Source organism: Ursus americanus, chromosome 2, assembly GCF_024610735.1.
Source record: "Ursus americanus isolate L20-20 chromosome 2, mUrsAme1.1.p, whole genome shotgun sequence".
NCBI lineage: Eukaryota > Metazoa > Chordata > Mammalia > Carnivora > Ursidae > Ursus > Ursus americanus.
This window is the reverse complement of record NC_142128.1, coordinates 17009752-17023789: the sequence shown is the minus strand read 5'-3', so window position 1 is coordinate 17023789 and position 14038 is coordinate 17009752. Positions and strand designations below refer to the sequence as shown.

At 44.7% G+C, this 14038-nt stretch overlaps 1 protein-coding gene across 3 annotated transcripts; it reads right to left on the bottom strand.

The window, feature by feature from the left end:
- Positions 1 to 606: 606 nt before the first annotated feature.
- Positions 607 to 11406, bottom strand: TMEM219 (transmembrane protein 219). Of its 3 annotated transcripts, none has more exons than XM_045785952.2 (6): positions 11251 to 11406; positions 10017 to 10218; positions 9743 to 9932; positions 3576 to 3805; positions 1967 to 2136; positions 607 to 706 (listed from the first exon to the last, which is right to left on the bottom strand). In XM_045785952.2, the coding sequence occupies exons 2-5, from the start codon at positions 10179 to 10181 to the stop codon at positions 1999 to 2001; spliced, it is 723 nt and encodes a 240-aa protein (XP_045641908.1). In that variant the 5' UTR covers positions 10182 to 10218; positions 11251 to 11406; the 3' UTR covers positions 607 to 706; positions 1967 to 1998. The 3 variants fall into 3 exon arrangements, with proteins under 3 accessions (XP_045641908.1, XP_045641910.1, XP_087725140.1); XM_045785954.2 differs by having other exon boundaries at positions 10017 to 10215; positions 11251 to 11405; XM_087869014.1 differs by lacking the exon at positions 11251 to 11406 and having other exon boundaries at positions 10017 to 11065.
- Positions 11407 to 14038: the final 2632 nt, after the last annotated feature.

Here is a 14038-nt window from a genome sequence, read left to right as displayed (position 1 = left end):
AAGGCTGCGGCGCATGCGCTCGCCCCGCCTCAGCGCTGAGCCCGAGCTTGTTGCTAGGGGAAGCTTTGAGGGGGCGCGAGTGGAAGGAAAGAAGAAGCCGGGATCTGCGCCTGCGTATAGGGTAGCGGTTGGGAGGGGCAAGGGAAGGCGGCTTGCTGGGCTCGGAAAAGGCGGGAAAATGGACTGCTCTGGTTAGTAACCATACAGCCAGGACGTGGGCTCCCAAGTTCGAGGAATCTTTGCTGGGAAAACTCAAATCTGTCAAATCCCTTCAGGAAGCAGGCCTTTCACAATTGCATGACCTACCCAAGGTCACACAGCATTTACATCAAAGCATTCCCATGACCATACCCACCTGATTCTCTCAACTACTTGGAACTATGGGTTTTCTTTCATAGAAGAACACAAGGCATAAGGTGGCAGAGGTGGCGATCAAAACCAAGTGTTTTCCAAAGGCAAGTCACAATAGAGGACAGAGCTGCAGTAATCCATGCCCTATGCCAGCCTGTATCCCAAACTGAAGAGTCAACAAGGAAAAGTCCCCCAAACCTGTCTACCCTAAAATTCCCACCTCAACCCAAACCCCAATAAACACCCTAGGCAACATTGGGCAAAAAAGCCTTTTATTTTCCCCCACATTCCAGCTTTCCATTTTCTGTAACATCTCTTCCAACTTAGAACAAAGTCTGGAGAAGTTGATTCACACCTGGAGAAAAAGAAGATTAAAAACAAGGGCACAGGGGTGCCTGGGTGGCTCAGTTAAATGCCTGCCTTCAGCTCAGGTCACGCTCCTTGAGTCCTGGAATCAAGGCCCACGGAGCCCCACAGCGTAGGGCTCCCTGCTCAGCAGGAGTCTGCTTCTCCCTCTGCCTCTGCTCCTCCCCCTGCTTGTGCTCTCCTGCTCATTCTCACTAATAAATAAATAAAATCTTAAAAACAAACAAAAAAACCCAAAAATGGGCAGATCAGAGGGCTCCTGGGGGAAGCTCTGGGATGGCTGCAGAGTGAGGAAGGAGCAGAGGAAGTGGCGACTACACATGGTCACAGGCACTCATCTCGACTGAGTGGGCAGCCTCAGGACCCCAGGATCAGCTAGGAGCCAGAAAGCCTTCATGTCCCAGTCCACTCAGATCTAAGAAAAGCTAGGAGGGTTCCACAATCTCCTATCCCAAGTCGGTGGAGCTTAGCCCTGAGCAAAATAAGCAAAGCTGATCTCGAGCATCCAGTTCCTCCGGCCAGAGCCCTTCCCTAGGCTTGGGCTATTCTTACTTCTCCCATGGCTCTCTCCTAGAGTACGGCAGCTAGTTGTTGAAGCTGAGAACAGTTTAAGAGCCTGATGCACAACAGATAACTCTCAAATTATATGACCTCCACCTGACAAAGTGAGACTTTTTTACAGAAATATTTTTTTCCTTAATGAGTGGACACATGGACTAGTTAGCCAATATGTTTCCCACCCACTGCCACCTTTGTGAGGCATGTTTCTCCAAAGATCCTGTTAGCAAAATCAACTTTTCCTAAATGCAGTGAAGGCTGATGGAAAAAAGAAAGTGTATGTAAAATGCTTGGGCACATACTATGTGCCTAGTAAATGGGCATCATCAATCCTTTTGCGCTGTTCAAGGTGAGTTTTACAAAATTTGCATCATAAAACTGGGTATCAGAATTTCAGGACAAAAGCAAGGCAAACATAATTCATATCCAGGATGCATCAGCAAATCTGAACCCTGTTAACTCACCACTGTTGCCAAAAAGCTTGGATGTGAACTACAGCTATGGATGAATCTTAAAATCATAACATTAACCTCAAGAAGTCAGTCACAAAAGAATATGTATGATTCCACCTACATCAAGTTCAAGAACAAGTAAAACCAAACCATATTGTTTAGGAATGACTCTATCTCAGTTATAATCGCCACCTCCACCCCATCCCCTGCTCCCACAGGACTGGGGTAAAGAACCTTACCTGAGAACAAGATGGGAACTAGGCCAGTGCCCTCAGAGCCGGGTTCTAGACCAGTGGGACTCCCGGCGCGGGTGGAAGCACACAGCAGTGAGACAGCAGAGAAGGCCACAGAAGAGAAGCAGGAAGGAGCCCAAAACAAGCAGTCTGGAGCCACACAGAGCCAGTTCCTCCTAAGGGTGGGCAAAGGGAGGGAAGGAGGAATGAATGAGAAGGAGGGAGGGTCGGGAATCTTCCCCTGGGAAGACATCTTATTCCGGGGGCCAAGAGCTACAGAGAGAAGCTCCCCCCCCCCCCCCGGGGGGGGGGGCGGGGGCGGGGAGGGCTCTCTACATTCAGGGACCAACTAAAGGGAAAATGTAATTTCTATACAAGCTAATTGTCTCAATGGCCTATGAACTGCTTTCTTGCCCAACCATTGAAGTGAACCCCCATAATGTGTCCACTACTGCCCACATTTTAAATATGCACAAGAAGGCCAGGTCTGGAAACCAGAATTTGCTCTGATTCTAAGCTCCCAGGTGATGCTCCTCGCCAGGGTCTTTGCAAATGTGAGGGAAAAGCACACAGCAGCCTCCTAACTGGTCTGTCTCCTCCACTCAGTCAGTCTCTCTCACCCAGCACCACTGGCCCCCATGGCCTGCAGTATCAAGTCATAGCGTTTTACCCTGGAGTTACGGTGCCTCACAATCAGGCCCCTGCCTCTCTCCTGTCTCTTCCCCTCAGTCATTCCTAAGCCCTCCTCATCGACTCCCCTCAAAGGCTGAACACTTTTCAATCTTTAGGCCTGTGCACCTGCTGGTCCTTTTGCCTGGAATGTATTTCCCCTCTCCTGAGCCCCCTCCATCACATTCTCCGCCCCCATCTTCCTCCTCTTCAAGGGTCATCCTGAAAGGGCAGATAAAGTCTAGAACTGCAGTCAGAAGGCATAGGGTGCAATCCTGGGTCTGCCACTTAACCAGTTGTGTGGCCTTGGGCAATTTACTCCCTCTCTCTAAGCCTGTTTCCTCATCTGTAAAACGGGATAATAACAGCTACCTCAAAAGGCTATTTTAAGATCAAATGAGATAATGAACCTGAAAGCACTTTGTACATTATAAACTAGTGTACACAATTCTCTTTCTTAAATGCCACCTTCTCTGTGAAGCACTCTTCATAAATGTTCAAGTTAGGGTTAATTGCTCCTTACCCTGTGTTTGAATAACACTTTGCTCACATCTCCATGATAGCGATTAGCCCATTCCACCTCTTATTACAGCTTCTGCATTCCTTTAAGGTGGAGATCATATTTTATTCTGTTTAAAGACAATTGTTAATAGTAATAGCTGTCACTCATCCAATCTCTATTATGTAGCAGGTGTTGTACTGGGCACCTGACATTCATTCTCATTCATCTTTATTTGTTGGCATCAGGAGATATTATCATGTTTTCCATTTTACAGATGAGGAAGCTGAGGCTCAGAGAAGCTCAGATGCTTGCTCAAGGTCACACAGCCTCTGAGGCAGAATTATAGAGCCTGTGCCTTTTCTACTACGTAACTACCCCAGCAGCCTTCAAGGCAGAGCATTCAGCACGGCAGTCTGTGAAACCCCAACAATCTGAGGCTCTTACCGAGGTGAGCAACTTGGTGAGCACAAGGCCTTCGTGGCTCCAAACCCTGACACACTCCTCAGCCATTCTAGGACTCAAGGTGGCATTTCCTGCTCCCTCCTCTGAGCAGGAGAGGGGTGGCTGGCTGGAGGGCAGGATTCCTGGAGCAGCACTAAAATACAGGCAGGTTCCTGGGGTCCTTTCTGTGGTCACCCTGGCAGTAATGAGGACCAGCTCTCCTGCAGAAGATCCTATGAGAGGCACAGGAGAGGCGGTGGAAGAAGATGGAGGGTGGGGTGGAAGCCATCCATCTTCAGACTTCCATTCATTTCTAAGGCTTCCTTAAGTACCAACTGTTTTGGCGTTGAGTCTATTCAATAGAGTACTCTATATACTATCACTGTGTCATTGAGAAATGGCAATAACTGTGTACCAACATAAACAAAAAATTAAGTTTCTTTACAAACAATAAAACAATCATGCCAATACTCACAAAGTTGCAGTGAAACTGGGGCAGATACACATGGCCAACGTCAGTCTGTCTAAACGAGTCTGTCCTTTTTAAGAAAGTAGTTTCCTACTAAGTATCAAAATCCATGAAAGGGTTCACACCCCATTTCAAATTAGCGGGGAAAGGATGGTCTATTTAGTCAGTGGCCTTGGGACAATTTCCAGTTGGGGAAAAAAAAAAGTTAGACTCATCTCACACTATAAAATAAAGTCCAGATGTGTTAGAGATCTATACAAACAAATTAAACAAAACAAAACCCAAAGAAAATACAGAAGAATATTTTCTTTTCTTTTTTTTTTTTTTTTTTAAAGATTTTATTTATTTATTTGACAGAGACAGAGACAGCCAGTGAGAGAGGGAACACAAGCAGGGGGAGTGGGAGAGGAAGAAGCAGGCTCATAGCGGAGGAGCCTGATGTGGGGTTCGATCCCAGAACGCCGGGATCACGCCCTGAGCCGAAGGCAGACGCTTAACCGTTGTGCCACCCAGGCGCCCCCAGAAGAATATTTTCTAAGTTTAAAGTTAAAGCCTTCCTAAAAAGGACACAAGACCTACAAGCTTGAGTAAACGGTGAGAGCAATAAACTTAATCTTGTAATGTGAAGGCTTCTCAATGATGAAAGAAAACTTAAAAAAAAAAAAAGTAACAGAATGGATGAAAATACCTATCTACTTTTTGTGAAGACTTATTTATTGGGGGGAGAGGCAGCAGGAGAGACTTCAAGCAGACTCCCCTCTGAGAGAGGAGCCCATGGGACTTGATCTCATAACCCATGAGATCCTGACTTGAGCCGAAACCAAGAGTTGGATGCTTAACAGACTGAGCCACCCAGGTGCCCCCAAATGGCTATATTTAATTGGCAAAAAGGTTTACAATCCAGAATATATAAGGATCTTCTAAAAATCAAGAAGATAAAGATAAGTAACTTAAAAGACAAACGAGCAAAGGATACAAACAGGAAATTCATGGAGGCATGACAATGGCCAATAAACCTACAAGAAGATGTTCAACCTCGCTAACAATCAGAAGAAACTAAATGAAAACAATCAGGAAATTTCTTTGCTCATTAAATTGGTAAAAATAAAAAAGACTGGTAATAATGAGAGTTGCTGAAGATGTGGCGAAATGGGCACTCTCAATGAGTGACACCTTTTAAAAGACGATGTGGCTGTATCTGTTACAATTTTAAATGGGTCCAGAATGTGACTGAGAAGGTGCCCCTCAAACTGTGGACACTGGAGGGGAGGTGAGATGGATTTTTACATGTGCTTTGTATACTTCTTTGTGGTCTGAATCCACAACAAAAAGAATTTATCTATTAAAAAAAGGTCGATTCCCTTTGACTCAGTAATACCACTTATAGAAACTCATCCTAAGGAAAGGATTCAAAAGAAAGATGCCAAGTATACCAAGATGTTTATTGTGACTTCACAAAAAATACCAAAAAAAATAGAAAGCAACAGAGATGTTTAAGACTAGGAAAAGCATTACAAATGATGGCCCAACCACTTAATGGATCACCTTACATCCATTAAAATAATAATGTTCAGGCCAGGCAGTAATAAAAAAAATGATGTCATAAGTGAAAAAAGAGAAATACAACCAGTATATATATAAATCAGAATGACAACTAAGAAATGTACATGCAAAACCTTCTAAGAGAACCACCCCTTGTTTCCCTATATTCCCCAGATCACATCAGTCACCAAGTCCTGTCAATCTACTGCCAATGTCTCGCTCAGATCAGTCTTTCACGGCAATTGTCTTAGCTCGGGTCCTCATCATCTTTCCGTTGCAACCGTTACCTTCCACCTGGTCTTCCTGCCATTGGACACACTTCTACCAGGCAGTCAGCCAAGAGAGTATGATCTTTTTAAAAGAACAACAACAACAAAACCTTACTATTTTCCTGACAAAAATTTTGAGTTTGCCCAATGTACGAGATAAAATTCAACTACCTGGGTTTGGCACAAAAGACCCTCCAGAGGATTCTGTCCGCTTCCTCAAACACATCTTTTGCCACTCATTCGACACTCCTTCCCCTGCACCAGTCAAACTGAACCCCTTGAAGTTTTCAAACATGCCATTACGATCCCCGTCTGCAAGCCTTTGCATATGCTTGTCCCTCTGGCTGGAAGAGCACACTCCTAACCCTCCCTTCAAGCCTCAGCTCAGGCACTGAACCCTTGGAAAAGCCTATCTTCGCTAACCCTGCTTGACAGACTCCTGAGGATGCCCACTTTATCTTGTGTGGTACTTCACATACTGAAAGGTATTTACTTCTATTCACATCTGTATCCTTGCTAGACTGAAAGCAGCCTGAGGCAAGGGCCCATGTCCTACACGTCTCTATATTCCCTAGGCTTGGGACATAGTAGATGCTCAATAATTATTGCTTCGATGATGCAATCATAGGTGGATTATTTTCTGTCTTGTCCAGAATAATCTTTGATGATATTATTCTGTTTGTAACCATTATAAAAGAACAGGACTTGTTTGCAGAAGCAGAATTTGAGAAGCTGATCCTAAAATTCATATGGTAATTAAAGGGCTCTGGAAAAACCAAAACAATTTTTATTTTATTTTATTTTTTTTAAGAGTTTATTTATTTATTTGTCAGAGAGAGAGCACAAGCAGGGGGAGCAGCAGGCAGGGGGAGAAGCAGACTCCCCACTGAGCAAGGAGCCCGATGTGGGACTCTATCCCAGGACCCTGGGATCATGACCTGAGCCGAAGGCAGAGGCTTAACTGACTGAGCCACCCAGGCGACCCCAAAACAATTTTTAAAGAGAAGAACAAAGTTGGAGGACTCACATTTTCTGATTTCAAACTTAATACCAAGCTGCAGTAATTAAAAGAGTGTGGTACTACCATGAGGATAGACACAGAGATCAATGGAATAGAACTGAGAGTCCAGAAATAAACCTATATATACATCCACGGTCAACTGATTTTCAATAAGGGTGCCAAGACTATTCTAAGGGAAGGAACACTCTTTTCAACAAAACATGCTAGGACAACTGGATAGCCACTTGCAAAAGAATGAAGTTGGACCCCGTCCTCACACCATTCACAAAAATTAACTCAAAATGGATCATAAAGCTAAATGTAAGAATTAAAACTATAAAATTTTACTAGAAAATAAAGGGGTAAATCTTCATGAGCTTGAGTTGGGCAAAGGCTGCCTAACCAAGACACTAAAAGCACAAGCAACTAAAGAAAAAATAAACTGGGGGCGCCTGAGTGGCTCAGTCAGTTAAGTGTCTGCCTTTGGCTCAGGTCATGATCCCAGGGTCCTGGAATCAAGTCCCGCATAGGGCTCCCTGCTCAGCATGGACTCTGCTTCTCCCTTCTCTCTCTGCCTGCTGCTCCCTGGCTTATGTGTGTGAGCTCTCTCTCTCAGAAAAATAAATAAATAAAATCTTTTTTTTTTTTTTTAAAGATTTTATTTATTTATGTGACAGAGAGACAGCCAGCAAGAGAGGGAACACAGCAGGGGGAGTGGGAGAGGAAGAAGCAGGCTCCCAGCAGAGGAGCCCGATGTGGGACTCGATCCCGGAACGCCGGGATCACGCCCTGAGCCGAAGGCAGACGCTTTAACGACTGAGCCACCCAGGCGCCCCTAAATAAATAAAATCTTAAAAAAAAAAAAAAGAAAGAAAGAAAGAAAGAAAGAAAGAAAGAAAGAAAAATAAACTGGATTTCATCAAAATGAAAACCTTTCTGCTTCAAAGAACACCATCAACAAAGTGAAAAGACAATCCAGAGAATGGGAGAAAATATTTACAAATCATACATCAGGTAAGAGATTTGTATCTAGAGGGGCACCTGGGTGGCTCAGTTGGTTAACTGTCTGCCTTCAGCTCAGGTCATGATCCCAGGGTCCTGGGGTCCAGCCCTGCATTGCGCTCCCTGCTCAGCGGGGAGTCTGCTTCTCCCTCTGCCTCTCCCCCTGCTTGTGCTCTCTCTCTCTGTCAAATAAATAAATAAAACCTTTAAAAAAAATAACAACAACAAAGAGACTTGTATCTAGAAAATATAAAGAACTCTTATAACTCAATAATTGAAAGACAAATTATCCAGTTTTTTTAAAAGGCAAAACTCTGATTATAATTTTCTTCAGAGAAGATAGACAAATGACTAATAAGTACATGAAAAAAAAATGCTCAGTATCATTAGCCATGCCAATCAGAACCACAGTGAGATACTATTTCCCAATGACTAGGATGGCTAGAAAAAAAAGACAGCTAATAACAAGTGTTGGCAAGGATGTGGAGAAATTGGAACTCACACACTGCTGGGGGAACACAAAATGGTGCAGCCAATTTGGAAAACAGTCTGGCAGTTCCTCAAAAGATTAAACATAGAGTTACTTTTAGGTATTTCATTTCCCCTGGGAGAAATGAAAATGTATGATCACACAAAATCTTGTATGCAAACGTTGACAGCAGCATTGTTTGTAATAGTCAAAAAGTAGAAATAATCCAAACGTCAATCAACGGACGACTGGATAAATAAGATGTGGAATATCTACACAACGAATGTTATTCAGCAATAGAAACACAAAGTACTGATACGTGCTATGACACAGATGAACCCTGAAAACATACTGATTGAAAGAAGCCAGTCACAAAAGAGCACATGAAATGTTCAGAATGAGCAAATCTACAGAAAAAGAAAGGTAAGTGGTTGCCTGGGTCTGGGAGGTTAGGAGGAAGAGGGGAGCGACTGCTAATGGGTACAGGATTTCTTTTGAGGGAATGAAATGCTCTAAAATTGATTGTGGTGATAGTTGCACACTTGTGCGACGGTATGAAAACCCACTGAACTGTACATTTTAAATGTGTGAATTTTATGGTATATGATCATATCTCAATAAAGCTGATGCACATATATTTACAAAATAAAAACAGGAAAAATTACCTCAAGTCTGTATATGACAGACTGTATAAGACACTTTCCTCTACTCTCATTCTTTGATCACACACGAGTACATCTGGACATTAGAGACCTCCCCCCTGCCACACACACATACACACACCCACACACACGCAATTCACAAAAGAATCTTAGAATGAGAGTGTTGGAGAGGACCTCAGAAACCAGAGAGTTCCACCTTTCTCTTCTCCCTTTTGATCTCCCCAATTTCAGATAAGGAACCTGAGGCCAAATCTCACACAGGCATCAGTGGCACCCACTGACTCCCTCCCCTCCCCACATCATTTTCCCAGAAGACTCTAAGCTCTCTGGGAATGGATGATGTCTAATTTTTTCTGTATCTTCCATAGCACATAGAGCTGTGGTAAGAACAGAGCAGGCACTCAGGACACTTGCTAAATTGAACAAGACATGCTTCTTGAATATCCCTGAGGAAAAAGAAGGTGCCACTAAGAGGAGAAAGCAAGAGGGATGAGAAAGAACATTAGGTCAAATCTACCCCATCTTGTTGCACCTCCAAGGATAGACTCAAAAGACCTCAGACCTGGAAGGGAAGAGAGAAAACACTTACACGGAACCCACAAAGTGTCACCATGTTCACTGAACGTATCTAGTCCTTACTACAGCAGAAGTGACTAAGGCCTTGGGATATGCCCAAGGTCACCAAGCTGGGGAGGTCAGAGACAGAACCCAACCGTAAGTGTTCTGAAGCCCAACCCACAGTCCTCCTTAATCTCACCTTTCAATCCCATCTGACTACCCCGGACCGTGGCTTGGAATGTCTGTGTCTTGTTCCTGTCTGGACCATCTCCGAAGTTCAAGGTGGTCAGTAAGCCCACGACCTGAGGCCCATGCCACTTTCCTGTGACTGTCCCATTCATGGGGCACAGGGTCAGCTGGCCAAAAGATCTCAAGAAAGAGACCCAGTCCTGTGTGCAAAAGAAAAGTGGGAGAGAGGTCAGAGATTAGCAGCACAAGCAGGCCTGTGTGAAAAGGATGAAGAACGTACTCACCTGAGGAATGTCAGGGCTGCGCAAGCCTGTCCTATGGGTGAGGAGGAAGCTGCCTAGGCCCAGGCCTGAAAGGCCAAGAAGCAGTAGGATCAAAGTGGCACAGACCAGTGGTGGGTGGTGGGCCAGACAGAGATGCAGGTTGTGCCCTGCCTGGCAGCTGCCCATGGGGAGGAGAGGGGTCCGGGCCTCCACGGAGAGCCTGCTGGAGGACAGGAAGGAAGAAATGGACAAGAGCCTGCCAGTCAGAAGGCACTTACCCATTTTATTCAAAGGCAAGCTAACACTGAAAAGACAAGGGACTTGCCCAAGGCCATACAGCCAGTTAATGGCAGAGCCAGCACGAGAATCCAAAGCTCTTAACTCCAAGTGTTCATCCCCCTGCAACACTCAAAAAATGTTTGCTGTATTTCATTTCTGAAGTAATCAAGGCAGAAGCAAAGCAGAGCACACTGTGCTGGAAAGAGGAACCCAAAAGGAGAATTCTCAAGGGGAGAAATTCAGGAAACAGCTGCTCTGGGGCTAGGGTTTGGCTGAACAGTTCCATCCAATAGCCTAGACAAAGGAAGTATCTGATGAAAAGAACTCACTCTGGAACAAAAACGTTTCAATCTGTATCCTCCACTTACACTCACTGGCTATGTGAGAAAAATCAGTTAACCTTTGTGAGCTTACGGATCTGTGAAAGAAGGCCAAATAATGAGGACTAAATGGGACAGATAAAGCAGTTTTGCATTGTACTTGGCCTTGCAGGAACTCAACAAATGTCCATTTCCTTTCTATTTCACTGTGTCATACTGATCTTTAAAACCAGGTGAAGCCAGGCAAAAAATACTGTGGTGGAAACTGAGGTTCGGGGACTTTCACAGAGGAGTGGCAGGGCCAAGGTCTGAAACCCGTCCTCTGCTTCCAGGTAGAGTGCCCTTTCCCAAGCGAGAAGCGACAGCCTGATGAAAAGGAACATCTGGAAGACGGGATAAACATATGGGGTGGGGGGAGAAGGAGGGCTCCAGGGAAATGCAGGTGTCACAAATGCCCAGTCCCTGCCCTGCCTCCCGTCCCGGCACATCTGGAAAGGGGGAAAAAGCACCAAGGGGGAGGGCAGAGCCTGAGTTCAGCGGCTGGTGGTGCCCCTGGGCCTCCCCTCCCCCCGCAAAGCCCCTCCTGCAGGCACTCAACACCCGCAACATCCCTTCCCGGTCCTGCGGCGTCGGGTCCGCCTGCCCCTCCCTCTCACCGCTCGGAGCCGGGCGGAGGCCGGCGCCCCCCGCGACGTCACGCGTGGAGCTGCGAAGGGGCGGGGTCCGTGCTCCCCCACCCGCCCCCACCCACGCGACGGGGATTCGCATGCGCGGTGTCCACGCGGGCAGCAGCTCGGCCCCTCCCAGGCTGGGTGGGGGCGTACCAAGAAGGAACACAGTGAAGGGGCAACGGAGAAGAAACTACTCCGCGGTAGGTGAGTAAAAGGGAGAGACAGCAAAGGAGCTGGTTGTGGGGACGTTGTTAGACTTGTAAAGCCTCACTCTGGAGACACTGTGGTGCATTTCAACGAGAATCGCGTCGCAAGCTTTTTTCTGTTGCTCATTGCCCTCCCGCGCCAATCGCACAGCCCAGCCGCGCCCAGGTTCCGGGTATGAAATTTGGGGTCCGCCCGGGGGCGGACCTCCAGCCCTGAGAGTCTGACGTTCCGGATTGTTTGGCCTCCGCTCTTCTCTGCAGGCGCAACGTCTGCAGCTCACGCTTGGCCCCTGGTTTTGGTGCATCCTTAATGCATAGGATCCTACAGTTGCCAGACTGTTCAGTAGAGACTATCTCATTTCATTTCTGCGCATATTTTAGAGATGAGAACACCGAAGTCCACCTTACCTTAAATAGCAGGAAGCCAAGAATCCAGGGTTCAAATCCTAACTTTGTGCCTGCCTCTGCACAAGCCATAACCGTGCTCTTTTGGGGAGCTGAGTTTGTTAAAGGGGTTCAACCCACCACCTCACAGGTTGGATGGGAAGCTTAAGAGGCAAAGTGTGGGAAAACATGGGCCCAGTGTGCACTGAGCACAAAACCGTGCTGGACAAAAGTTCTTTGAAACAAAATCTTAGTCAACTCTACTGAGGCTCCGTTAAGACAGAGACCAGGTCATTTCTGTACCACCCGCCCCCCAAAATTTATAGCCCCAAATCCTTTCCCATATGGTAAAGAAAATATTCAACAAGGGTTGCCAGGATCATGCCATGAGGTAAATCTAGTCTTTTCAACAAGCGGTATTGGGGAAACTGGATATTAACATGTGAAAGAATGAAGTTAAACCTTTGCCTTACACCATATACAGAACTTAATTCATAATGTACCAAAGAACTCCCATGTAAGAGCTGAAAGGATAAAATTCTTAGAAGAAAACAGGGAAGCTTCATGACATCGGATTTGGCAATGATTTCCTCGGTATGACACCGAAAGCACAGACAGCAAAAGGGGGAAAAAAAGGTAAGTTGGACTACATCAAAATTTAAAATTTCTGTGCATCAAAGGACACAACAGAGTGAAAACGCAACCCATGGAGTGGGAGGAACTATTTGCAAAGCATGTATCTGCTAAAGAGTAAATAATATATAGACTATGTAAAGAACTCTTACAATGCAACACAACAACAAAATCCTGGTTAAAAAATTGGCAAAGGACTTGAAGATATTTCTCCAAAGATATACAAATGGCCAATAGGCACATGAAGAGAAACTCAACATTACTAATCACAAGGGTAATGCAAATGAAAACCACAATTACATACATCTCACAGCTATTGGATGGCTACTATTAAAAAAAAAAAAGGAAAATAAGTGTTAATAAGGCTGTGGAGAAATCAGAACCCTTTTGCACTGTGGGGGGGAATTTAAAATTGTACAACCACTAGGGAAAACAGAATGGTGGCTCTTCAAAAAATTAAAAATAGAATTATGAGGGGCACCTGGCTGGCTCAGTCAGTGGAGTGTGCGACTCTTGATCTCGGAGTTGTGAGTTTGAGTCCCACATTGAGATTACTTAAAAAAAAAAATCTTAAAAAATACAGAATTACCATACTATCCAGCAATTCCACTTTGGGGTATATATCCCAAAGAACTAAAAGGAAAATCTCTTAAAAAATATTTGTATACCCATGTTCATAGCAGCATTATTCACAAGAGCTAAAAGGTGGAAGCAACCCAAGGGTCCATCAACAGATGAATGGATAGAAAAAATATGGTATATACATACAATGAAATATTAATCAGCTTTTAAAAGGAAGGAAATTCCGATACATGCTATAACATGGATAAACCTTGAGGATATTTTGCTAAGTGAAATAAGCCAGTCGCAAAAAGAGAAATACTATAACATTCCACTGATCTGTGGTACTAGTGTAGTCAAATTCATAGAGACAGAAGGTAGAATGGTTGCTGCCAGGGGCTGAGGGTGGGGGGAACAGGAATGGGGAGTTACTGTTGTTTAATGGGTACAGAGTTTCAGTTTTGCAAGATGAAAAGAATTCTGGAGATGAATGATGGTAATGGTTGCACAAGGTGAATGTAACTAACACTACTGAATTTCTATACTTAAAAATGTACACATAAAAATGGTTAAGATGGTAAATCTTTATGTTATATATATTTTGTCACAATTAAAAATAACAATCATTAAAAAAAAAAACCTTGGTGTGTGTGGGGGGGTGGAATTTATGGCATAGTCTCCTAGAGTATAGTGGCTGATGAATGCCATTGATTGACTTACTTGAAATTATTTTCAAGCACAGGAAGTATTTTCTTCTCAAAGGAAAAATAAGTGTGGCTGACAGAAAATTTTAACCTAAGAATTGGAAGGCACTCAGTGACTGAGCAAGTTCAACAATAACCATCCCCACCCCCACTTTACTTTCCAGATGCTAAACTGATGTCTGGAAAGGTTAAGGGACTTGCCCCAAGTCTCCCAACCCATTAAGCCTCAGCCAGAACTAGAGCCCAAGTGTCCCAACACTGAATCTAGTCCTTTCCCACCAGATC